This window comes from Cibotium barometz, chromosome 18 (genome assembly GCF_041138505.1).
Source record: "Cibotium barometz isolate CiBa-2024 chromosome 18, ASM4113850v1, whole genome shotgun sequence".
Lineage (NCBI taxonomy): Eukaryota > Viridiplantae > Streptophyta > Polypodiopsida > Cyatheales > Cibotiaceae > Cibotium > Cibotium barometz.
In genome coordinates, this window is record NC_141063.1 from 58584617 (window position 1) to 58612024 (window position 27408).

The 27408-nt window shown below is 45.4% G+C and overlaps 1 protein-coding gene across 1 annotated transcript; it reads right to left on the bottom strand.

Annotated features, from left to right (window-relative positions):
• Nucleotides 1-482: 482 nt before the first annotated feature.
• Nucleotides 483-23450, bottom strand: LOC147629530 (myosin-H heavy protein). The gene is made up of 14 exons (XM_086812802.1): nucleotides 23228-23450; nucleotides 23050-23088; nucleotides 22737-22790; nucleotides 22488-22551; nucleotides 20314-20372; nucleotides 19970-20094; nucleotides 19813-19872; nucleotides 19670-19728; nucleotides 2919-3004; nucleotides 2777-2815; nucleotides 2625-2687; nucleotides 2471-2518; nucleotides 2234-2362; nucleotides 483-1002 (listed from the first exon to the last, which is right to left on the bottom strand). Exons 1-14 carry the CDS (start codon nucleotides 23351-23353, stop codon nucleotides 955-957), a joined length of 999 nt encoding a protein of 332 aa, XP_086668928.1. The 5' UTR covers nucleotides 23354-23450; the 3' UTR covers nucleotides 483-954.
• Between the last annotated feature and the right edge of the window lie 3958 nt (nucleotides 23451-27408).

The window sequence follows — 27408 nt, forward strand, 5'->3', positions numbered from 1 at the left end:
CCACTATACATATAGAGATTATACACATGGTCAATGGAGGTGAGGTCATACAACTCATCTATACACCCTTGCTACAACTTACATGAAGAGAACATGACATATTGCAAAGACTGCTTTGCCTCTGCCTCTGGCAAGGATGAACCCTAGTACAATGACCTCATGCTCAGGATCTTCAATGACCTACTTGGGCGAATCAGAGAATGCTTATATATAAAGGGAACTATATTATGCACCAAGAAATGCTATCAAATACTTCCAAGACACAGGAATTGGCCCATTGCCAATTAAAAAACACCCTTCTCTAAATTGATAAGTACATGTAGATCCATTAAGGAAACGTATTTGACATTGTTTAAAAAATTACCACCAAGGGTTAAAAAATTATTATCAAGACTTGGAAGCACCGAAGCATAGAATGGTCACATAGATAATTATTATACAGTAGTGCCCTTAAATTATAATTAAGCCATGACATCGGGAAATTATTATACAGTAGTGCCCTTGAATTATAATTAAGCCATGTGTCAAAACTACGCATAGTCAGCATACAAGGTACCAATTTACTTGGAGCAACACAAGGTGCACAGGTGTCATGTTTGATGCTACCTCAACACCAAAAAAGCAACTCGATGAAAGAAGATACTTCAATGAGGATTTACCTGATGGAAATATCAGGGCAACTTGATGAAATCTCTGCTTCAAATCATCTCGAAGGGATCTGTGTAACCAGAGTCTGAAAGTCCCTTTTCGAGAGAAACAAATGAAACAGACAGAACCCAAATAACAAACATTCAATGTAATGTACATCGCAAAAAACGCAACAAAATTTTTGAGCCGGTTTATGTCCCTCAACTCTTATGAACTCCCTCCAGCTTTTGCTGTCGAAGTACACTTCATGTGAGCCCTGCTTTTGCTTGAACTATGCCTTTGCCAGATGGTAGCAGAGAAATACATTTACAGCACCTTGGTAGCCTTGCCATAGTATCTATTGATAAACGGACTCTGCAAAATCACCAATACAAATGAGCACTGTAAAACACAGTGAAACCTGTAGAAGCCAGTCACAAACACACGCACACCCACTCAAGCACATGCACAGGCACCCACCCAAGTGCACACAGGCACCCATGCACCCACATGCCCAGACAAGCACACCCACACACGCAGGCACCCATAAACCTGCAGCATGCGCACACCAACAGCGTGTGGTCAGACATGCGACTGCACAGGCATGCGCTCCAGCACCACGCACAGCACACATGCATCCATCTTTATGACCATACCATGTACCTGCGCACACCCACATGCACATTCACCTGCATACGGTCACACACATGCAGGCACATGTGCACACATGCCCGCGTGCACACACCCTCAAGCATGGACTCACACGGATGGGCATTGGGCACCAAGGTGGTAAACGTTAGGTATGATACACAATGTGTTCAATAGGAGTACTGAAAGTACTGATTAATATCAGGTAGTTAAATACACCAGTCTTTTTCTAATAAAAGCATAGTACATGCACACTTCATGGGAGAGCATATGGAATGCATTATGAAGCATGGGGGTTGCCTAATAAGGTCTAGGACAAACAAAAGCTTCAAAATGTATATAGAACCTTGTGTATTTTGTGAGGCAAACGTAACGCTCTGTATGGTACGCGTGTGGCAAAATACCATACAGATCGGGAGGTAGTATGAATACACCATACAGATCAGGAGGTAGTTAAATACACCAGTCTTTTTCTAATAAAAGCATAATACATGCACGCTTCATGGGAGAGCATATGGAATGCATTATGAAGCATGGGGGCTGCCTAGGTCTAGGACAAACAAGAGCTTCAAAATGTATATAGAACCATGTGAATTTTGTAAGGCAAACGTAATGCTCTGTATGGTGTACACGTGCAGCAAAATACCATACAGATCGGGAGGTAGTATGAATACGGAATGCAACTTTGATGGGCAGACACTCCATACCCACCCACGAGTCATAGGTTGGCTGGGTTAATGGCTAAAGCAGCAAGAGCATAAATATTTGCAGTTCTGGATGCATGTACGCACGCTCATGCACGCGTACACACACACAGCTCAAAAAACAGCAAGAACAGAAATATTTGCAGTTCTGGATGCATGTACGCACGCTCATGCGCGCGTGCACACACACACACACACACACACACAGACAGCTCAAAAAACAGGACATACAGGAATGAAAAGATGTGTCCAACCTTGAGCTTAGAGATGTCTGGGGTGCCTGAAGTGGGAAGAGGATAAAACTTGTAGAAACGTATCTTTTCATAGAAAGCCCTTGCTTCTGCATTCATCTCTTCAATTTTTTTCCGCCTTTCTTCTCTAGCCTGCAATCAAGCATTCAATCGAATCTAATAAGTCAAAACTGTTAGGTTTTGTTCAAAACGAAAAACAATAACTGGTGCACATAACATGCACACACACGAGCAATATACCTGCCGCTGCTGGCTTCTCTCTGCTGAGACTCTTTGCTTCACATACACCTTTAGAAGGAGACAAAGGAAAAGAAGGCTTGATTAGCAATGCTCCTTGCAGGTTGATTAGATGTTAAACAGTTAATCCATTGATATAACAAAAGCATAAGCACACCTTAAACCCATCCTTCTCCTCTAGAGTTAGGCTCTCATCTTTTACCAAGTTATCTGCCATCTCCTGAGAATAGAAAAGAAAGGTGGTCAGGCCTTGCTTGGATTGCAATACCACAAAAAGGACATTCAATATTAAACAGTCCAATGTGTTACCTCAAGATCATCCAGCTCCCAATCAAACTCAGTAAAGAGCTACACCCACACCAACAGTATCAGAATAGGCTTTAGGGCAACAAAGGTCAAATTATCAGGAGTAGAATTGGATGAATCCATAATGTGATATGACATGTCTTACTGGCGGCTTTCCATCGTCAAAAGGGTAGATAATGGATACAACTGTATCGGGCTCTTGCTCATCCTCTTTAAATGGATTGTTGAAATCTGCAAAAGAAATAACTATTTATAACTTGAAAGAGAGGTACCACACCATACATACACATGCACCTACATGCAGAGGTATATATATATATGGTTGGAAGGTATGTATAGATGTGTGTATATATGTGTGTATGTCAGTACATACAGAGTGTGTCGAAGTTTTCTGTTAAGAGATTCCTAATTATTTAAGAGTTGAAGCTTGTATGGTCATACATATATGAGCGCTTCTAGATTCATGTGTTCAACGTGTTCATCCTAATACGCATGTAAGTCATTGATTATAGAGTATTCATGTCACATTCTAGGGATAACATTATGAACCTTAATACTAAGATTTAGAACCATTGTTTCATTAGCAAGGAAGAACACCCCATCGAACAAGTGGAAAATCCACATGACTCCTAAGCCTTGGAATCAAAATAACCCCATGCATCCACCTTGGAGTATCCCTAACCATTGTGGGATTTAACAACATACACAAAGTCCCCTTTAGGATATGATTTTGTCCTATGCCATGGCCCCATTGTAAGGGATATGTCAGGCACGAGCTACGTAGGTCTTTCCTCAACCATGGAGTGTGAGTCAGTCAGTCATGTCCCTTAACCCACTTGAAGAGAATCATTCATGCATATAGAAGTCAGTATAAGCCTTAGGGTTTGCATTAGATCATTGTCTGCATTGCATAGCATTCATCTCATGTGCATGTGAACCTTCCCTTAGCATTTCTAACCTTTAGCCATAGCATTTAATCCATTGCATAAGCCTTAGACCTATTATCCAACCTTAATATCTAGTCGGCAGCATTACTACCTAGTCGGCCAACATTAAAATCACTATATTAGCAGCCAGCCAACCAGCCCAGTTCATGCATATAAATAGCAAGCGAATTCATTCATTCATTCATTCAAGCTCACGCATTCAGCCAACCAGAAAACGCATAGCATTACTTTTTCAGAAATCGTTGTTGACAAGAAGCGTTTCAGTCGACAGCAGTCAGCATCTCATTGTGTTCTCATCCTCCCTTGTAAAGGAAAACACAGCATATTGCAAATTCAGCCCTAGAAACAGTCCCAATTCAGCCTTCTCTCAGCTTCAGTCTTGCAGCCTTCCTACCACCCCTTGGAAGAGAGCATTGGCGTCAAGATTGGTCATCATTGGTGTTTCTACAGCAGTGTGCAGTCAGCCCATCATTTGGTCGTAGTATTTGTGGATAGTTTCGGAGGTAGAGGTTCACCATTGGCTCAAACAGTAATGCCCATATTGCTATATGCTGACAACATTGTCTTGATCTCAGATTCAGTCGAGGGTTTATAGAAACACTTAAATGCATTGGACAGATTTTGCAAGGAGAGAGACCTTACGGTCAATTTGGGCAAAACCAAGGTTATGGTCTTCAACACATCTTTTTTTTTTTAGTGAAGATGTATTTATATTAATAATATGAAAAGAGTACATATAAACTGTGGGTTAGTCTTCTCAAACAATCAAGAGAAGAACTACCCAAAGAAACCGATCAATCCAATATCCTCTTAGTGAGTAGTTTCATTGTATCTGACTCCCATCTGTTTACACTCACCAAACTAGCAATGTTAGCTTTCACTAAACAGATAACCTTCTTAGGATCTACACTTTGCATGCCATCATTAACAAAGACCAGAGTGTTCCTCGTAGACCAAATCTCCCACAGGCATGTAAATCTTGCAAATCCAAAAGGGCTATGGTCTTCAACACATCTTATGCAATCGCCTCACGATTTTCTTTCATATACAGAGATGCCCAATGGAGATTGTGCAGCAGTATGTGTATCTAGGAGTCACTTTTACAAGCCCTTTGTTTTGCATGACTACAGCTGCCACTATCCGACTTGCGAGGGGGCACGCCTCCCTAGCCCGTATGGAGAGAGAATGTTTCCAAGCACATTTCCAAGAACCCCGCACTAAGAGCTGGCTCTTTGATACTCTAGTACGACCAACGGCTATGTATGGTGCAACCCTTTGGGGGCCAGGCCTAGGGAAGGATCATTGGAGGAGCATAGAGAGGCTACAAGTGATGATGATGTCACGCATGATCAGGAGTAAGCCATCTGTACCACATGACATTCTACATGCAAAGTTTGGGGTGGCCCCACTGGTTACAGATGCCCTTTTTCAGACGGTCACTTACAAGTTACATTCAGCATGTATACACGCTTGACGGAGATCGCCTCCCACGACTAGCACTAGAGTCCTCTATGCAATTATACGACGAGAGGGAGAAGCGACTGAGACGAGCTGGACTGCCCTCCTCCTCAACAATACGGCCACCACCATTACCGACAGAGGTAGTCAAGTGGTTTCATGCACATGGCATACATATGGACCGTCTCCCCCCGTTTTAGTATAGCTTGGATTCCCCATACCTTGATCTCTCACGTCAGGAGATCAACTGGATCATCCGGTTAGATCTACTCGGCAGGCATGGGTGTCTTCGTCAGAGATTGGTAAGAAGTGAGAGTTCTACAAAGATCAATTCTTGAGACTCTCCGAGGATGGATTCTTTGAGATCCCGGGATACATACAGATACACATGTCACATGCCATGCGTATCACGATCGGCCAGCTCAAGGTATCCTCCCACCGCCTCATAGTAGAGACTGGCAGAATTGAGGATATCCCACATGAAGAGAGGACATGCACAGTATGCATCACAGGAGCAGTACAGGATGAAGCCCATTATATGCTCAGTTGCCCGGCTTACTATGAGATACGAGGGAGATTCCACTACCTCTTCCGAGAGGGATTCAGACCACTCACACGGGTCACTCACACGGGTGATACAGTTTGAGAATCAGAGGTGCTTGGGCATGTACTTGATGGAGCTCAGATGACACAGCAATGTAGTGTTGAGGCAGCATGCTTAGAAACAACCCCAGCTCCAACAGGACACGTCACAGAGAGCCATTACAGATTTCTTTGTGGTATATACATCCACATCAAAATCCACTGCCCACAACAGTTCCTCTACTACGACATCAGAGCCCACCACCCGTACCCACGCTCCAGCTCCACGCCCCAGAGGAGTTCTTAGTGAGAGAGCTTGATCCATTCTACGGGCCAAACGTCCCTGACCCAGAGCACCAGGACCCTCCACCACACGGAGACAGATTCGTGCGATTCTCTGCTGACATATCACGCTCCAGCTCCACGCTCCAGAGGAGTTCTTAGTGAAAGAGCTCGATCAATTCTGCAAGCCAGACGTCCCTGACCCACAGCATCAGGACCCTCCACCACACAGAGACATATTCATGAGGTTCTCCACCGCTGACATATCACGCCCCCATCACAGAGGCTTGACATTCACTCCACCATCAGATCACTTCTGGCCGAGACAGGCTGGTGTACTGGTCGGGCAGCACACACGGTCTCTTTCTCTTTCGATTTAGGAAGGTTAGCAGGCTGGGCTACTGAGGCATAGAACTGCAGGATAGCGCTGGGCCTTTCTCACGCCTCCTCTTTCTCTCGTGGAAGGTGGCAGATTGCAGGAAGAGCAGAGATGTGTTGCTGGACAGAGACAGCCGGCCATTGTTTACTCTCTCTCTCTCTTTATAGGCCTGTGGACGGTCTCAGACACACACGGGTTCAAACTTCTCTTTCTTCCAGTCAGAGGGCTGTTCGGGGGTTCTTCTCTCAATTCCTTGTGAGAGGAGGAATTTGCAGCCCAAGAGGGCAGAAATAGGAGCAACAATTGAATGTTTCAGGAAGGGTTCATGGACTGTTTCATGGCTGTACTTTTGGCTACATGCATGGGCAAATTGACTGTGTTTACAAGGCCTCATGAATGTACTATCTTGGTTAATTAGAGGTGAATAACAGTATGGTGTTTTGGGGCACATGGCTGTGTGAAACCTCTATGCTAAGAGGTCCAAAGGACTAACAGTTTGGACATGCATATGTATGAGCCATGAATGGCCATGATGTACTAAGTTAAACTCTTCTATTGAATTGAATAAAGAAATACCGAAAGGGGCGCCAAGCTTTGGGGCCAACAGGTGTCGTTCTTCTTTTTTAGTAGGAACACTCCAGCTCCAATTTTATCTATCTTATTTGCTAGATTACAACTGTGTTTGGGTGATTGCTAGTCTACCGCACTTTGGTTTCTACCAGAGGCCGGTCTCAAGTTTCCGTTGCCAGGACCATCACCAACTTTTCTAAGGGGATGAGCTCGTGGTTGTCTCGACGAAAGTCGTTGCTGAAAATTTCAGCAAGATGTCAGACTATGAGGATGACTATGACCATGACTATGACTATGACTATGACTATGACTATGATGATGAGGAAGAGCAAGAGACCACTCCTGAGAGAACTAAGTCTGAGGATGTACTTGCAAGAGAACAAGTTACAGAAGATGCACGTTATGAGGATGTAACGCAGCCAGAAGATATGCCAAGTAAAGAGGAAGATGATGCCCAATTCAAAGCCCGTTTGGCAAGGGCAGTGGATGTGCTTATGCAGCTCACGCAAAGTGAGAAGTTTGCTGAATTTATGAGGGCCCCTTTTGAGCCTAAGAAGAAGAAGAAGAAGGTGCGTTCTAGGAACCCACCTCAGGGCAATAGTGGTGCCTTCCCACAAGATCCTGCTTTTGGACAGTTTTCCAACATGCAGAACACTTATGGTGCAAACCCACAGAGTTCCTTTTTCGAGCAGCCACCTATTCCGCAGCAATCGATGCATCCAGGCTATTTTGGCGGTGGTTCCATGTTCCAATCTATGACTGGGGGTTACCCTCAAGGAGGCATGGGAATGCAAGGGAATTTTGGAGCTAGTTTTCAGCCTGGCATTCAAGGCAACATGTATGGTGGTATGCAGCCCGGAATGCAAGGGAATATGTATGGGGGCATGCAACCCGGAATGCAAGGAAACATGTATGGGGACATGCAGCCCGATATGCATAGTGGTATGTTCGGAAACATAGGAGGATGAACAGGATTGCATGCATGCAAGGTGTGGGAACTGACACTATTGACCCTAGTATGGGGATAGTAATCTTGTTAAGCCACTTCCTTACGATAATCTAACGCCTATGGGTAAGGCGAAGAATTATAAGAAAGGGGGAGCTGCAGTGAAATTTGACACATTCATTGGGGCGATGATAGAGAATGCCATGACAGCAAATGCGTTACTCACTGGGGTTTCAACTGGATTTAAGGGCAACAAAAGCACTGGCAAGAAAACTCAGAAGCTAGGGCATGCATCTCGTGATGCAACAGTGCCTGCAAAGAAGCGGCATAAGATGTTACCAATGCCCAAGAGAACTCCTAAGGAGAAGCAAGCTTTGTTGGATACCAAGAAATGCTTTTTCTGTACCGAAGAGAGACATATGTCTTTCAATTGTCCCAAGCGTAAGTCCAATAAGGACTCTAACACTAAAGGGGAGCCCAAGTCTAAGAAAGCAAAGCGTTCTGCAGGGTTAGTTCTTGATCTTGTTGGGAAACAGCCAAGTGGTGAGAAGACTGAGTTGTGCAAAGCATGGGGCAAAGTTAGAGATCAGAATGCTTTGATTTTCTTTGACACTGGTGCTAGAGCTAACTTTATCTCACCAGATTTGGCTGGCAGATTGCGGATCCGTGCAGAGGAGATGGAGCCTTTGTATGAGACTAATATAGCTTGTCCTAGGCGTTACCCCTATTATTGGCAAGCTGAGGCTTCATGTGCAGGGTTATGTGGACAGTGAGGAATTCTATATCATGCTACTTGATGGGTGTGATGTTTTGTTGGATATGCCATGGTGTCAAAGAGTACATGCGGTGGTGGATACGTACAACAGGAAGATTACTTTGACTCATAGAGAGAAAGAGCCCATTTTGGATGTAAAGCTTAAAGAGAAATCTGTTCCTATTGTATCGGCTTCGGCTATTTCATCAACAAAGAAAAAGCATCTTTTCGCATAAGATGCAAAAGATGATGAATCTCGATCTAATTTGTCTATGTTAGATAAAGACGGGACTGATTTCCTACGTGAGTACCAAGATTGCTTTTCCGAATCCTTGCCAGAAGAACTTCCTCCGAAAAGACCAAAAGATCACGCCATTGATCTTATTCCGAGAAGTACCCCACCAAATAGACCGCCGTACCGTGTTAGTGCAATCCAATAAGAGAAAATTATGAGCCAAGTACAAGAGTTATTGAAAAAAGAGTTGCTTCAACCCAGCTCATCACCCTTTTGCTCACCTATGCTCTTAGTGCAAAAGAAAGATGGTTCTTGGCACATGTGTATAGATTATAGGGCGCTAAACAAGAACACCATCAAGAATCGATTCCCTATTTCGAGGATCGATGACATATTGGGCCGCTTACAGGGCTACACAGTCTTTAGTCGGATAGACTTGAAAAGCGGGTATCATCAAATACGCATTAGACCCAAGGTTGTGCATAAGACAACATTTCGGACCACCTTTGGGCTATATGAGTTCTTAGTCATGTCCTTTGGCTTGACAAATGCTCTCGCCACCTTTAACAGGATGATGGACAAGATTTTCCGACCTCATAAAGCGTTTGTGGAAACATTATTTGATGACATGGTTGTGCATTCACGCTCAGAGGAGGAGCATAGAGAGCATTTGGCCACACTGTTTGAAGAACTCCGGAAGCATAGGCTGGTCATAAATGGCAAGAAGAGTGAGTTCTTCTTGGAAGAAATACACTTCTTGGGACATATCGTGTCTAAAGATGGAGTCCGTATGGATCCTTTGAAAGTAGAAGCAATTCTCCATTGGCCAGATTTGAAGACCGTGCATATATACGCAGCTTTTTGGAATTGTGTTCCTATTACAAGCGGTACATATGGTATTTTGCTGAGATTGCTTCACCCCTTCATGCTTTAACAAAGAAGGGAACTCCGTTCCAATGGGCTGATCGGGAAATTACAACCTTTAAGAAGCTAAAAGAAAAGCTTACTTCGGATCCCGTATTGGTACTACCGGATCTCTAAAAGACTCTTGTTGTCCAATGTGATGCATGTGGAAACAACATTGGGACAGTTCTCATGCAAGAAGGACGTGATAGCCTACGAGAGTCGTATATTACAGAATGCCGAGAAGCATTTACAAGTCTATGAGAAAGAGATGTTGGTTGTAATTTATGCTCTTTCTACATGGAAACACTATTTGCTTGGGACTGATTTCACTGTGCAGACAAATCATCAGACCTTGCATTATTTCCTCACGCAAACTAAACTTTCTGAGAAGCATATGAGATGGACCAACTTTTTGTCTATGTTCCACTTTCAAATTGTACATGTGAAAGGCATAAAGAATGTTGTGGCAGATGCTTTGTCACGCAAGCCACGCGTCTCAACAGTTTAATCATGAGCTTGATGAGATGAAAGAGCAGTATGCCTAAGATGAGGATTTTGGTAGGGTCTATGATCAGATGTCTGAGGGTCAGCGGCATGATCATTATACTCTCAAGGATGGTTTCTTGACGATGCATGGTAGATTGTGATTACCAAGCAACTACGACTCAAGGTTATGATTGAAAGTCATGCTCCACTGTATGCAGGTCATAGGAACATTGAGGCCATGGTAAAGGCAGTTGAGGCTTTCTTTTATTGGCCGACCTTGAGAAGGGATGTGTTGATGCTTTTGTTAGGCAATGCATCATATGTCAGAAGGTGAAGTTTGATCGTCAAAAGACACCATGGTTACTTCAGCCTTTACCTATTCCAGATAGACCATGGGAGAGCATTGCCATGGATTTTATATTTGATCTTCGAAGGACACAAACACGGAATGATGGCATTTGGCTGTCATATGCAAGTTCAGTAAGCAGGCTCATTTCATTCCCGTGCGTAAGATCAAAGTTGATCACATGGTGAATTTGTTCATGGCGAACATCTTCAAGTATCATGACATGCCTTTGTCTATCATTAGTGACCATGATCCACGGATGACAAGTTTATTTTGAAGAGGGTTGTTTAACAACATGGATACAACTCTCAAGTTTTCATCATCGTTTCATCCACAAACAGATGGGCAATCAGAAGAGGCTAATTCCACAGTGTTAGATCTTCTCAAGTACTATGTGTCAGAGCACGAGCAACAATGGGAAAAGTATCTTCCTTTGGTGGAGTTCGCTTATAACAACACCATCCATACCTCGACAGGCAAGGCGCCTTTTGAGATTGTGGAAGGAGGGAAGAAGGTACCACCCATTTTGCGCACAAAGGATAAGATCTTTCAGGCTGACCAGTATGTGGAGAACATGGATGAAGCTTATAGGAGAGTTACGTTGGCACTCCAAAGAACTCAACAAAACCAAAAGAAGACAACAGACCGTCGCAGGCGTGCATTAGAGTTTGCATTGGGTGACTAGGTTCTTTTGTGATTTGAGAAAGCTAGGCTCAAGAAGATGAAGGATAAAGAGCATGCGCTATTATGGACCTTTTCAGGTATTGGAAAAGATTGGTGAGGTGGCCTATTGTTTGAAGCTACCAACACATTGGAGGATTCATAATGCATTTCATGTGAGTCTACTTAGACCTTTCCAAGGAAATGTGCCTGAGGATGTATCATATGAGGCTCAGCCAGAAGTGGAGGAACTTGATGAGGTTCTTATTCCCGAGCAAATACTGGCACATAAGGAAAGAAAGGTACGAGGTAAAGTTTCCCATCGCTATCTTGTGAAGTTCAAGAACTATTCACCGATGGATGCGAAGTGGATGGAGGAGGGTGACTTAGTAGATTCACCTCAAGTGTTGCAACTTTATCTTAATGCCTTTGAGTTGGAGCCAACTCTTGCTACGGCTCATTCAGGTTTAGCAGAGCATAGGTCTAGAGCATTGCCTAATGCTCAAGAGGGGGTAGCACCTCCGCTTCCTTGATACAGACAGGCTCAAATGTCGTCTAGAGGTCGCTTGGTGCAACTTTTCTCACCCGAAGGTACTGACAGTTGCCAGTACATCTGCTTATGGGACTTCTATGATATATGTGTTGTCTCACCCGAAGGTACTAACAGTTGATAGTACATCTGCTTATGGGACTTCTATGATATATTTGTACTAGTCACATTGGATTTATGGTTATGTATAGTTCACAGTGGTATATAACTTGGACTATTACTACACCATTGGCTTGCAATGAATGTTGCTACATATACATGGCTCAGAGAGATTGGGATGCTGATCTTGCCATATTGTACTTTTCACTTTCTTTTGGATCACATGGCTGATATGTTACTGTATAGGCAGCCTTTGTTATCAGTGTGGTACCACTTTGATACCATGCTATATCACCAAGATGCAATCGAAGACGCTTGCCATTTTTTCAAGAGGGGGGTATGTCACGACCCTGTGTATTTGTACAAGCGTATCCGAACATTGGGCATTGTGGTCAGTGTGTAGGACACAAGTGTGCAGGACATTTGTTATATGTTCACACTTGGGGTCAAAATTTTAAAGGGTCCTTTTCATAACCCAGGGAAACAAAGGTTTATAACCCATGGGGGACAAAGGTTAAAAACCTTTTTTTTTTTAGAAAAGAACCCTTTGCATGGCCCTTTTTGGGAAGGGCACGATATTTTTGGAGAACTCATTGTTTTGGAGTAGTCATGCTGCAACATACGGGGATGTGCTTTTTTCGATCTTGGAAAAAAGATGGCGTGCTGGATTGCAAGAGTGAGCAGGGCGCAGAGGGCTGAATACGCTTCCTTCTATCTCTCCTTTGGAAGGGGACTGGTGGGCTGTAGGAAAGCGCAAGGCCATTGTTTACTCTCTCTCTCTCTCTCTCTCTCTCTCTCTCTCTCTCTCTCTCTCCACCGAGGAGCCGGGTGGAGGAGAGCCTAGTGAGTCTCCATACTGTCTTATCTGAGGAGATCTTACACTATTCGACACTAGGAGAAGTCTTCTTGATGGGGGACTTCAATGCACGGACTCAGAGCAGACAGTGCGAGATCTATGACTTTGAGGATCCCTTGAGACTAGAGCCGCTAGCTACAGAGGATACAAGGACCACTCGGATCTCCGCTGATGGAGGAGCTGACAGCACTGGATATGGGCAACATTTGTTGGAGCTTGGGGCCCGACACCATCTCGTTATTTATAACGGGATGACTCAGTGGCCAGATTCAGGTGGGTTGACTTGCTTTCCAGTGGGAGGCGGCAGTAGTACAGTGGATTATGTGATGGGATCCCGGGAGGCAGCAGATATGGTGTCTCACTTCACCGTACCACCATGCCCCATTGGGGCGGATCATACATACCTATCCCTCACTTTCAGGAGCTTATTGGAGACCCACCCACCCATCATACAGCCACCACGCACTATTTTTCACTTCACTCAGGACCTAGCCGAGGTGTACGACTATCATGTTCATGATCAGCTATTTGCCTTAGATCCATCGACACCCATGGCCATGCTCACCTCCTAGCTCTCACATGTACTGCACTCCGCAGCCGCGAGGAGTTTCGCATACCACATACAGACAGGACAGCCACCTACATCTGGGAGCATGCCCCAGAACCCATGGTATGATGATGAGTGCAGAAACCTTTACCGCAGTCTCCGAGTGCGGAGGGCTCGCGGGGAGATCACCCAAAGGCAGGCAGGCAGGCAGGAGGATGCATACTCTCACCCGCCGTAAGCGGCGAGCTTATGAGGAGGCTCAGTACTGGGACACATATCACATGCTCATGTTGCTACTGCTTGGAGGAGACTCAGAGGGCCCCGTCCTCCCACACCTATTGCCGATCCTCAGACCTGGCAGACATATGCAGAGAGACTTTATGATGTGCCTGCACAACCCCCTATACCACAGCCCACAGAGCCATGCTCCAGAGTCTCCACCTTCTTCACCCCACCTATGGTTAGGAGGGCCATATGCCGACTCCAACATGGACGGGCGACAGATCATACAGGATTACAGGGAGAGCATCTCATCTATGCTATTGATACATTGGCACCATTTCTTGCTCATCTCTTCAACAGAGCTCTGTCAGAGGGGTTTCCGGCTAAGTGGACGATGCACACTATTGTGCCGATCCATAAAGCGGGAGATGTACTAGACCCTGGGAACTACACGACCATCATGATTGGCCATATATTGGCCAAACTATACGGGGCAATTTTGGAGGCAGAGCTGAGCACTCATGCAGAGGTTGGGGGATTGAGAGCAGCAGGCTAGGCAGGCTTCCGTCGAGCCTTCTCGACCATCGACCACATTTTTACATTGAGGTGCCTGATTGATCAAGCCAAGGCACGAAGGCAACGGCTCTATTGTTGCTTTGTGGATTTCCGCAAGGCATTTGATACTGTGCCCAGAGAGCGCCTCTTTCGGCGACTACAAACACTAGGCATACCTTCAGACATGATGTGGGGCATATACAGGCTATATGAGCAAGTCTTTGGGAGAGTCCGATGCCCAGGAGGCTTGTCCGACACAGTTGCTAGCACCATTGGTGTGAAGCAGGGGTGCCCGCTCTCCCCCACGCTCTTTGGGCTCTGTATTGATGAGGTGGTCGATTACATCACACAGGGAGGAGGCTCTGGGGTTGAGCTATCAAGTATTACTGTCCATGTTATGCTTTATGCTGATGACATCGTCTTGGTATCCGACACGCAGGTTGGGCTTCAAAGACACCTTGTGGCTCTTGATGACTTCTGCGCACAACAGGGGCTCACAGTGAACCTTGGAAAAACCAAGGTTATGATCTTCCACACTTCACCCGCAGTCAGGAGCCACACTACTCTCACATTAGCACGAGGGCGAGTCGAGGTGGTAAGCTCTTATGTTTACCTTGGCATCACATTTACTAGCTCAGCTGGACGCTTCTCCATGGCTCAAGCAGTCCGAGACAGAGTGACCCGGGGGTATGCAGCTCTTGCTAGCCTTGAGCGTCATTGTCATCAGGCACATTTTCAAGAACCCCGCACGAAGGGGTGGCTCTTTGATACATTAGTGACACTAGCCTTGATGTATGCAGCAGCGGTTTGGGCACCAGGGCTTGCAGCCTCCACATGGGTACAGCTGGAGAGACCACAGATCTTGATGCTCTCGAGGATGATACGCAGCAAACCATCCGTCCCGCACGACATTGTTCGAGCTGAGTTTGCTGCACCACCTATGGCAGTGGAGGCATTGTTCCAGACGATCTCCTTTATATATAGGATGAGGGAGATGCCCACGGAGAGATTATCCTGCCGAGCTTTTGAGGCATCCAGACAGCTAGCCGAGGCTGGACACACTGGATCTTGGTATGCACAGATGCTACACTGGTTCTCACATCATGGGATAGACATTGAGTGGTTGCCACCTTTTCAGTGTGATCAGTCTGCTCCACGGGGTTACCTCTCTCTCAATGAGAGGAACAGAGTGATGAGACAGGACATATGGCAGCACTACATACAGGAGACATGGACAGCACCAGAGAGCCCACTACCACCGAAGATGCTGTATTACAGAGACCACTTTATGAGCATCTCAGGGGATGGGTTTATACATCGACCGCGATACATGGATGTATACATGCCACAAAGCTCTCGCGTTGCTATTGGACAGCTACGAGTCTCATCACATCAGCTAGAGATAGAGGCTAGGAGAGCGGCACGGGTTCCCAGAGCTGAGCGGATATGCAGATTGTGCCGCAAGGAGGTGGAGACTAAGGATCACTTTGTATGTAGATGTAGAGCCCACCAGGGGATCAGAGATAGATATGCAGGATTGTTTGAGGAGCACTCTTCACTACATCAGTTGATGGAGGCCTCGAACCAGCGACAGCTTGGCAGACTACTACTAGAGCTTCATAGTTCTCGAGAGAGACTCCTCCAAACACCCGCTCCCACTAGGGGTGGGAGACAGTCCTAGCTCTCAGATTTCTTCCAGAGAGCTATGCCAGTGCCAGCTGATGTACCACATGGGGTGACCGCACAGAGAGCACAGGAATTGAGAGCCAAGAGGAGACCTAGACAGATTGGACATAGAGCACCCCGACTCCGTCACCGAGAGATAGCAGCTATCCGAATGAGACACCAGATGGAGACATAGGAGAGGCTAGCTCGCTTTCATTCAAACTCAGGATACATGTTCATGCCATTCACAGCCTCAGCATCGGCGATGTATGATATCTTATATCCCTCTTATGGCACTAGATGGAGTTAGACATACATCTGCATAGCATGCTTGTACTACCCCTTCACCATATAGAGATGCATCTTGCCTTAGCACTCCATCCACATCCCCACCCCCCTTATGTCGTTTGTATATGGGCTCCACCGATCCATGATGATTCATGGTTGTATCCAGACACATGCACACTTTTTCTTTTGTTTCTTTTCTTCCGATGACCGGAAGAACACAATTGTATTATTTTTTGTCTCATAGGCCGACTTTAGCCTATCGTAGACGTTAATATATCTTTCTTTCTTTCTTTCTTTCTCTCTCTCATAGTGACAAGAACAGAGTATTGAGACAGGATCTATGGCAGCTCTATACACAAGAGACACGGATATCGCCTACACAGCCTCTTCCACCGAAGATGCTATACTACAGAGATCACTTCATGAGTATCACTGATGATGGATTTATAGAGGCCTAGATACGTGGAGGGCTTTTTACCACACGGCTCCCGAGTGGCTATTGGTCAACTTAGAGTTTCATCACACCGATTGGAGATTGAGACTGGCAGAGCAGCACGGATCCCCCGAGAGGAGAGGGTATGCAGATTGTGCAAAGAGGAGGTGGAGAGTGAGGAGCATTATGTATGCAGATGCAGAGCATATACAACCATTAGAGAGAGATATCCCATTTTATTCAGAGAGCCACATTCCCTACGCCAGATCTTTGAGACAGCAGACCAGCGCATACTAGGGAGATTCATTCTAGACATACAACGCCACAGAGAGACATCATTACAGGCTCAGACAGTTTCAGAGGGGGGACGACAGACACAGATTACTACATTTTTTCAGAGATCCATCCCACTCCCAACCTCTACACGGCAAGGAATTACTCTCCAGAGAGCAGAGACACTCAGAGCCCACAAGAGATAGAGGACACATTGCTTTCGGACACCACGTCTATACCAAAGAGAGATGATAGAGATCAGAGCTCAGTTTCACAGAGAGGGTGCGGAGCGACTGGCTCGCTTCAGAGCACACCCAAGCATGTTCTTCAGGGAGCTGTGGACACCCCCTTCATTGATGTATACCATTTTATACCCCCCATATGGTAAGGATGGAGCTAGCTAGGTTGCATATACTTATTGTATACTCCATGCATATAGCTTTGCATTCTCCTAGTAGAGCTCCATCCCCTCCACCACTCATTGTACTTATTGCACACCCAGATTCAGCTTTTTAGTTCAGTACTTTTTCATTTTGTTGGGATGACAGAGGACACCCCATACAGGTACACCGATTTGTCTCATAGGCCGAGTTCGGTCTTTTGGAAGACATTAATAAAATCTTTCTTTCTTTCTTTCTCTCTCTCTCTCTCTCTCTCTCTCTCTCTCTCTCTCTCTCTCTCTCTCTCTCTCTCTCTCTCTCGGGAAGACTGGCGGACTGTGCTACAGCACACAGCGCACACACAGGCTTTTCCCTCTTGGCAACAGGCTGGTGTACTGGTCGGGCAGCACACACGGTCTCTCTCTTTCGATTTAGGAAGGTTAGCAGGCTGGGCTACTGAGGCATAGAACTGCAGCACATGATACATCGCTGGGCCTTTCTCACGCCTCCTCTTTCTCTCATGGAAGGTGGCAGATTGCAGGAGGAGCAGAGATGTGTTGCTGGACAGAGACAGCCGGCCATTGTTTACTCTCTTTTTACAGGCTTGTGGGCGGTGTGAGACACACAGGTTCAAACTTCTCTTTCCTCCAGTCAGAGGGCTGTTCGGGGATTCTTCTCTCGGTTCCTTGTGAGAGGAGGAATTTGCAGCCCAAGAGGGCAGAAATAGGAGCAACAATTGAATGTTTCAGGAAGGGTTCATGGACTGTTTCATGGCTGTATTTTGGGCTACGTGCATGGGCAAATTGACTGTGTTTACAAGGCCTCATGAATGTACTATCTTGGCTGATTAGAGGTGAATAACAGTGTGGTGTTTTGGGGCACAAGGCTGTGTGAAACCTCTATGTTACGAGGTCCAGAGGACTGACAGTTTGGACATGCATATGTATGAGCCATGAATGGCCATAATGTATTCAGTTAAACTCTTCTATTGAATTGAATAAAGAAATACCGAAAGGGGCGCCAAGCTTTGGGGCCAACAGGTGTCGTTCTTTTTGAGTAGGAGCGCTCTAGCTCCCATTTTATGTCTCTTATTTGCTGGATTACAACTGTGTTTGGGTGATTGCTAGTCTACCGCACTTTGGTTTCTACCAGAGGCCGGTTTCAGAAGCCTTCTCCTCAAAGCACCCTTTCACTGGCCGATCAGCAGCATACCAGCCCTACAAATCAACACGACTAGCAGGAATCTGCCTATAAATAGCCAGGCAGGGCTCATAGATTCAACATTGGAGAAGTAATGCCAGGGCCCAGATCAGCAGTTGATAGCCCTAGGACTGAAGATTGCAACACTCAAGCACCAACAAGAAGTCAAGCTATGCACCAGAATATAATGCAAGTTTGGCAGAATCAGCAGTCAATAGCCCTAGGACGGAAGATTGCAACACTCAAGCACCATGGAGCAGTCAAGTTATGCACCAGAAAATAATGCAAGTTGGCAAGAGTCACGGCCAAGAACAGATCTGGCCAGATCTGAATTCATGATCATTCACTCAAGTAATGCACATACAGTAGATTAGGGTGAGGCACAAATATCTATCTACTCTGTGTATTACAGTGTTACTCATTAATTAGCAATAATTAATAGCGTAATCAACACGCTTCCACAGAGCATGTGACACTTCCAGAAAGTCCTAATGATTACATACATTGTCCTTTGTTTATTTTATTACAGTAATTTAAAAGTGAATGGCCAAGGCAAGCAGAAACAGCAGGCCAGGAAGCATGTCTAGCAATCAGCTAGGTCAGCAAGGACTAGCAAGATCGACCAACAAAATTTGGGCTGCACAGCAGTCACATGGGCTGATGAACAAGCAGCCCAAGTTGGGCATAGAGAAGTCAATCAACCCATTTAAGGCCCACAAGCCACCCACATGCCTTTCGCCTTATGAAAAGGGTAACGCCACTCATCACAATGCAATCCACCTCCCCATTCAGATGGGGCCTGCTAGATCAGCTCATTGTGGTGCACTTAAGGGCACTTAAGCAAGTGACAAAAAGAACTAATACGATGCATTGATACTTCAAATATGTAGCTATGTATCCATGCACTGTTTCAATTAAATGGGGAATTCTTCAAATTTACTATCCAAGGGATGGATTGGAGAAGAATCCCATAGTCCTTCCATGTACATAGGTACACACATACAGGTGCATGCTTAATATGTGACTATGTATGTGTGTAATATGTGACTATCCAAGGGATGGACTGGAGAAGAACCCCATAGTCCTTCCATGTACATAGGTAAGTAAGTACACACGCACACAGGTGCATGCTTAATATGTGACTATGCTTAATTACATACAGAACACATGCTTGTATGCATGCATATGTTCCCCACACACCACCATTCCTGCACGACTGCGCACAAGCAAGCATGTACGCCTAGCAACAGCATTTAGGACAATGCATAGAAACTCACAAGGTAAGCAGTACTCGTATTTTTTCAGCCGCTCTTGTTTAAGATTTCTCAAAGCAACTCTACATTACATGACAAACAAGATAAGGTCAGTTGCAACCAAAAGCTATAACGTGTGAACAAGCACGTAATCAAAAACAGCATACCTTCGTTGGACACATTTCAAAGTGAAAATCTGAGATCTGTACCTCTCCACAGAGATATGACTGTCATGTACAAACAGAAACCACCATGCTAAGCTAAAATACAGCAAAAATAGGCAGCTAAATAATTGAAAATAGAGGTTCATGGTTCAGATCTTACTCCCTGTCAGCCGGTATGTAAGGGACCCAATCCATCTTCATCTCCTTCATCGAAACAATGGTCTCACCCTCCATCTGAACTGACTTTATTCCTATTTTGTCTGAGGGTGCATGTGGTGCCACAACCTTAAAAGGTGGGGAAAGAGCTTAGATTTAAGCAATAAAACTTATATAAAGAGATGAATGCAAATGCACCAAACATTCAAAAGCAACTAAGGCTGGTTACAGAACACTCATGCTCATGGTGAGAATTGAACGAAGTCCATCCCTGATGGGGGGAGCTTGGATGGCCCCTCACACATGGATGGTGCTTTGTCTGTAACCAGCAGAAGGCCAGAAACTTACTGCAACTACAGCCGGGATATGAATAACCTTTGATACATCTCCATAGGAGATAAATTGAGCTGCACAAGAAGACACAATCATATTATGTATAGTTGCAGGTTAACTAGGGAAAATCGGAGGAAAGTAAGCCAATACACCTTGAAGATGCACATCCATCATGCCCTAGATGCCCAGCTGCTATTGAGTCAATTCAGCATTGCATTTGGTGCTGCAGAGACTCCTAGAGGTTTTGGTGTTCCATTGCCCAGCTCCAAGACAGACATATTGTATATCACTCAGGGCTCTATTGCTTGATTAGCCCAGTTTGGCCCACAGGTATCCTGCGAGGGTGGGGGCCCTCAAGTTTCAAAGGGGTGGTTCATAGTTGCACTTCGGAACTTGGGCAGATCCCAACTTCACAATTTGTATCACCTGGTGGCGCAGTAAATAAGATAATTGCCAATATCACAACATAACAAATTTGGAGAGCCAAATGTATAGAGGCTATTGATAGTAGCCAGACTTCATATATGCAATCGATGTGCATAATTTGGAAGATATGGCCGCTAGGGCACGTATCTACGGTCCTTCCCAATCAACGCAATTTAGGCGCACTGCCTTCCTTAGGGAATGGGATCATGGGATATTCTTCTCTTCTAGCCCCTCCGGACTGTCTTGGAATCATCAAATCCCAACCTTGTTACACACACCTTGTCTTTTGGGACAATCTTTGACAGGCCTATGCCCGTGTTTATGTATTGTTGTTTATTCTCAATGGAATCTCTTTCCTTTTGGAGGGGGAACAATGGCAGTGTGAAGAGATCATCAAAGAGTGTTTAAATTCATCCAACAACCACTCAGCTGCAATGGAATATGATACATAACAGACCACACTAAACCTAGACTCACACATATGAAACAGAAGAGAAGAGCCTGTTCCCGGACTAAACAGCTCTGAGAGGAAGCGTGCCAAGGTTTACCATAATCACGACAGTAGCCTGATGCTGCATGAGCACTATAAGCTAGGGACAACTCATCTAATGAGGCACCCAAAGACTCTTGTGCACCTGAAATGAGCTAGCCCAGTTCTTCAATAACAAGATAGTCATAAACTGTCTAGTGCTCCTTTGTCAAATCTTTCATCAACTTCAGATCCAAGGTCCAACCATCACCATGCTATAATCAGCACCTTTCTGCACCTAAAAACCGGAGATGGGTTCGTGATGAGACGGCAAAGACTCGCCTTGAATTTCAAAATCCCACCTAATCATCATGGAAAGCCAACCAATCATGATGGAAGATATAGGCCAGATCCTACAACAAACTGTGATGGAAGTGGAGCCACCCTCAAGGTGTGCTTTTTTGACTACTCACCAGAAGCAAAGGTATACTGCAATATTCCACACATCACATGCAAACTCACACGATTTGCACAGGTGAACACAATCAGCGATTTCACATGCAAATGATCTGGTAATCCCAATATCTATAGTCATGTGTATGGTCATACACTTTTTCCCCTGGGGTAAAGATCCTGCAAATCAGTCAACCATACTTCTCTCCAAGCTCAACTGACTGGGAGTTGCGAGAGGCCAATGCGTGATGAAGAACCGGGTGTCCATTGAATGAGGCCAGTGGGAATCGAACTCGAAACCTCTGCTCAAGAGTTCAACTACTTTACCAACACAACTATGAAGCTGTGTATAGTCATACGTTTACCGTCCCACCTTGCAATTGCTACAAGAGCAACCATTTACGTCCCTATGTGCGTAAATATGCATCCACTCCTTCGGACTACCAGGGGTCTAATGACATTAAAAGGGGCTTTCTAGCCTCAACCTTGCCAGCCCAACCAAGCTTTTAAACATGCACTTCATGGGGCCAGTCTTGAAAGCATCTTCACAAACCCTAAAAACTAGTTTGTTTCTTAAGTGACTGCTCTCCCTTGCAAGATGGGGTTCAATCGCTAGCTGCACTGTGCAGGTAGCACAGTAGTCATCGCACCACATTGCCAGGTGCACTTCAACCCACCAAGTAGTTCACTTGTGGGGCTCATCCCATGGCTTGTTGACCGCTGGCTTGACTGGCAAAAATCGCTCTTGTGACTTTTCTTGAAAATGGGACATTATGCAAAATGCACAACCCATAAGAGAGAGAGAGAGAGAGAGAGAGAGAGAGAGGTTTAGCGTACTCACGTTCTGTACACCCAAATAGAAAAACCTTCTCTCCATTCAGAATTCCTCCTTCCTCAAAAGCTTCCTGTGTGTCAAAAAACAATGCATTCCAGCCCAGATTGAAACTTGACGAATCAGCTAAGTGACAGCATAATTGTCACATCCCATCAAATTAGGGCCTTACAGCCCCCACCCGTCTCTTCCAGGGCAGTAAATCTGTCTGTAAACACACTTAAACCTTTGATGAAAAGTTATTAACGAGGAACTGACCTCCAGATGAGAGAAGTCCCAATCTATCTCATAAACACGATCGTATTGGTCCCACTGCATACAAAAATATTGAGTATAAATTGAGGGGCAATAGGGAGACCTTCACATGGGCCTGGTCACTCTACAACTACAGCTACCCTGCTGCTGCAGCTTCTGCAGCTTGACCAGCCACCCATGTGTGTGAACCTGGCCCAACGAACCGTAAACATCCCACTGTTGTTCCACAGCTAACTATCCTTATAGACATACACCATCATTTGTTGGTACAAATATGAAAAATGTGAATAATTTTGTGATGAAATTACTGGCATACCTCTGTACCCACTGGGAATGCTTCCTTCCATAAAAATTTCTGCATAAACGCATAAAAAATGAACACAAGAGTCAGAAGAAAAAGCCCTCTCTCTCTCAGCTTTGCTGATAGCTAAGCTCTTATACTCAACTCTCTCTCCACACACACAATGCATTGAATCAGAGGACAGTGAGCATACCAGGGGTGTTGACGGAGGGGGCGCCTCTTCTTCAACGTAATAGCGCTTGCGAGGAGGGGATATAGCCACTGCGGCGGGGGGAGGGAGGGCAGCGGGTTGTTTGTGATTGGATGCTTTGCGAGGCATCTTCTGATCTGATGCAGGCGGCGGCCACACTCTGCAGTGTGTGTGTGAGAGAGAGAGAGAGAGAGAGAGAGAGAGAACTTTCCCGCTTGAAACTAAAGCTACTAATGAGAAAATGTTCAACTTATGTTTGTTTATATTATTAAATATTGATGATAATTTGTTTGAGTAATCTAATGTATAAAGTATATTATTGTTATTTTTAGAGTTTTCTTAGTGGGGAATACATTGACCAATGGAGGCTGTCCATGTTAAATTGGAGTTAAGTAGAGATATTAGATTGTTGGTGCATGGCAGCTAGCTTTGCCCATAGTTGCAATGGAGGAGGGTAGTCTAAGTGGCTCAAGGGATTTGGTGTTAGCGCAAGCACTAGGGATAGATGTGAATCAATGGGTGGTGGGGTAAAGGAAGAGGCCATTGAATTCTCCTGCTCATTTGAGAAAGCTCCTGTACATGAACCCACCACCATGGTCCTACATATGCTTGAGATATTAGTGCCTATTGATGTGTCTACTAGATAAAAAGCTCGTGTGTTTATGTGTATGGGCATTGGGCAAAAGGTGGGCCCATGTAGAAGCTCATTCTGGTTAAAAGTCCAATACACCACTTTCTTCGACACTTATTTGTTTGTTTTCTTTAATTCTTATGCATGGTTTGAGGTAGGGAATCGAGTGTTGGTGTGTAGCGAGGGTAATCAATAAGGCAAGTGTGAATGAGGTTGGATTGTCCATGATAATAGAAGAATTTCGGACACCCAGTATGGCATGTAGGTTGGTAAATTGTGAGCGATGAGATGGCTTATCATACAAATGCCATCGTGGGATGCGTTTTTGCAATCACTTGGACAACTCTACCTCATTTGACTAGCATGGTTATGGGTATGTTTTGCACCTTGGAGGGATAGGTGGAGCCTGTTTAAGCCAGTTGAGTCTTGGACTTTTGTCTGCACTTCAGTTGCATTGGCAGCTCTTCTCCCTATTTAGATTCTCTTGTCGGGGAAAGCTTTTATGTGCGCTCTCGCATCCTCTTTATCTCTTTCTCTTTGTGTCTCTCTTTCTTGCTGCTTCTCTTCTTCTTCTTCTTCTTCTTCTTCTTCTTCTTCTTCTCTCTCTCTCTCTCTCTCTCTCTCTCTCTCTCTCTCTCTCTCTCTCTTTGTGCCTGGAGATTGCTTAGAGAGCAACCCCCACCTCCGGCCATTACCTCTCCAGATACATGGGGCAAGTATGCAGCCTCCCTCTACATAGTACCAAAGCAGCCACCACTACCGAACCCTCCAGAGCCTTGTCCACCCACTTCTACCTTCTTCACAGCAGAGATGGTGAGGAGGGCCATCAACAGATTGCATACAGGGAGGGCATAGGATCATGAGGGCATTATAGCCGAGCATTTCATACATGCTAGATATATGATTGCAGACTTGCTAGCTCTCATGTTTAATAGAGCCATGTGTGAGGGGTTTCTTGGAACTTGGAGTACTTCCACGATTGTGCTGGTACTCAAGTCTGGAGATCCGAGCCTGCCGACTAACTACCGCCCCATTTTGATTGGTCACTCGCTGGAGTTGAGCAGATGGGCAGAGAGACAAGGGGTCTAAGCAGGAGTTGAGTAGATGGGCAGAGAGACAAGGGGTCCGAGCTCAGGGACAAGCCAGTTTCAGGAGGAGATTCTCTACTTTGGATCATATCTTTACCCTTAGGGCTATCATTGAGGAGGGCCGAGCACATGGGAGGAGGATCTACTGTGGCTTTGTGGATTTCCGCAAGGCCTTTGACACAGTGCCTAGAGCTAGAATGATGCGCAGGCTACAAGACTTGGGGGTTCCATGTGAGCTCATTTGGGGTATTATGGCACTTTGGAGACAGTAGTTGGGCAGGTGCAGACTTCATAGGGCCTCTCCCAGCCAGTACACTCCACTATAGGGGTGAAACAGCGCTGCCCGCTCTCTCCGACTCCATTTGGACTATACATTGATGAGATCTCTGATTATATTAGTACACGAGGGGACAGAGGAGCCCAGTTGGCTGGCACTTGGATACCTCTGCTCTTATATGCTGATGATAATGTGCTTATAGCAGACTCACCAAAGGGTATGTAGAGGCACTTGGATACTTTACATGCTTATGCATAGGACAGTGGGCTCTCAGTTAACCTTGGTAAGGCCAAGGTTATGGTGTTTAACACTACAACTCAGTGGGTCTGGAGATCAGCGCCTATTTTCACATATGGGCAGGAGACAGTGGAGTATGTTGTCTCAAACACATATCTTGGAGTGGTGTTCACTAGGCCCACATTTTCCATGAGGGGGGCAGTAGAGGCCAGATTGACTAGAGTAGGAGGTCTAGAGAGGATGTGCTCACACGTACAGTTTTAGGAGCCATGCACTAAGCTGTGGCTTTTTGACACGCTGGTCACATCGACTATGCTATATGGAGTACAGATCTGGGGGCCTAGCCTAGATCGTCACAGTCGATCAGGATGCACATACGATGGATGGAGATTGATGGAGAGACCACTTGTGTCCATGATCTCCAGGATGATTCGGGCTAAGGCCTCAGTACCCCATGAGATTATCAGAGCCGAGATGGGAGCACCACCGATTGTAGTCGAGGCTCTTGCCAAATCAGTGTCCTTCATTCATAGCACCTAGGAGCTTTCCTGACATCGGTATGCACGACTTGCTTTAGAGTCCTCTCATTAGCTAGCCACCATGGAGGGAGACACTTCATGTTGGTATGCGCAGATAGCATCCTGGTTTGAGCTCCATGGGTTTAGTTTAGACAGACTTCCACCCTTCCAGTACTCTCTGGAGGCACCCTCTCTCACCTTGACACATTCTGAGATTAGTAGAGTCATCAGACAGGACCTCATTCAGTTGGATACTAGGAGGACATGGCTAGAGCCCTCACAGGAGTTGGGGACAAATATGGCTTTCTATAGAGACCATCTTCTCACACCACTGAGGATGGCTTTATACTTAGACCGAGCTACATGGATACCCATCTATCTCATGGATTGAGGTGCGCCATTGGGCAGATTCGCACCTCTTCACATCAGTTAGAGATAGAGACAGGCAGATTTAGAGGCATACCTCCAAGGGACAAGATTTGTCAGATTTGTTGGATAGAGCCAGAGACGGAGGAGCACTACATCTGTTGCTGCACAAACATATTATGAGATTCGAGGGTGCTACCATTGCCTTTTCAGAGAGGGATTTAGACCACTCTGGCTAAAGTCATGGACTATTGTGATCAATGATGCTTGGGTTTTTATCTCCTGGAGATCCGCAGGCTTAGAGAGTCTATTATCAGGAGAGCAGACGCCCGACTGGCAGGGAGTCCACACAAAGACAGATTACTAACTTCTTTAGAGAGACTACCCGGGATGACACACAGCCGACAGCCCAACAGTGGTGGGCACCCCGTGGGACTCTAGTTGAGAGAGCTATTCAGTTGGGCAGATCCAGACACCCGAGGGCTCGCGGATCCTCACATCGGAGACGGTGCCTACACTGGAGGATTCAGAGCATCATTGCGAGGCATCGGGCTCGTCCGACTAGGCATCTCACTATGGCATATATCGAGGCCATCCGGCTTAGAACCATGCTAGAGCTCCTAGGATGATTACCACTCCAGCCATATACTGTTGTACTCACTGTCACTTTTGTACACCCCCATATTCATGTATCCATGTACTCATGTACCCATGTGGCACACGTGAGCCTACATTGCCACATGGCACACGTGAGCTTACGTCACCATGTGGCATAAATGAGCCAAGATTTTTGTTATTATTTTTTAGTAATGATATAGCACCCAGTGCCACATGGCAACATGGGCTTATGTTGCTACATGAACCCTTTTTTCTCCAAGTTTTTTTTTAAACGTGTGTATGTGTGCACGTGCATGTATGTGCATATATTATCATATGTAGAGAGTGTGCACGTATGAGCATGGGTGTGTGTATGTGTTGTGTCTGCACACGTAGGTGCATGTGCGTGTTTTAGTTTTGGTCATTTTTTGTTTTGTTTTTGGTTTAAAGTTTTTAATCATTCCGGAGAA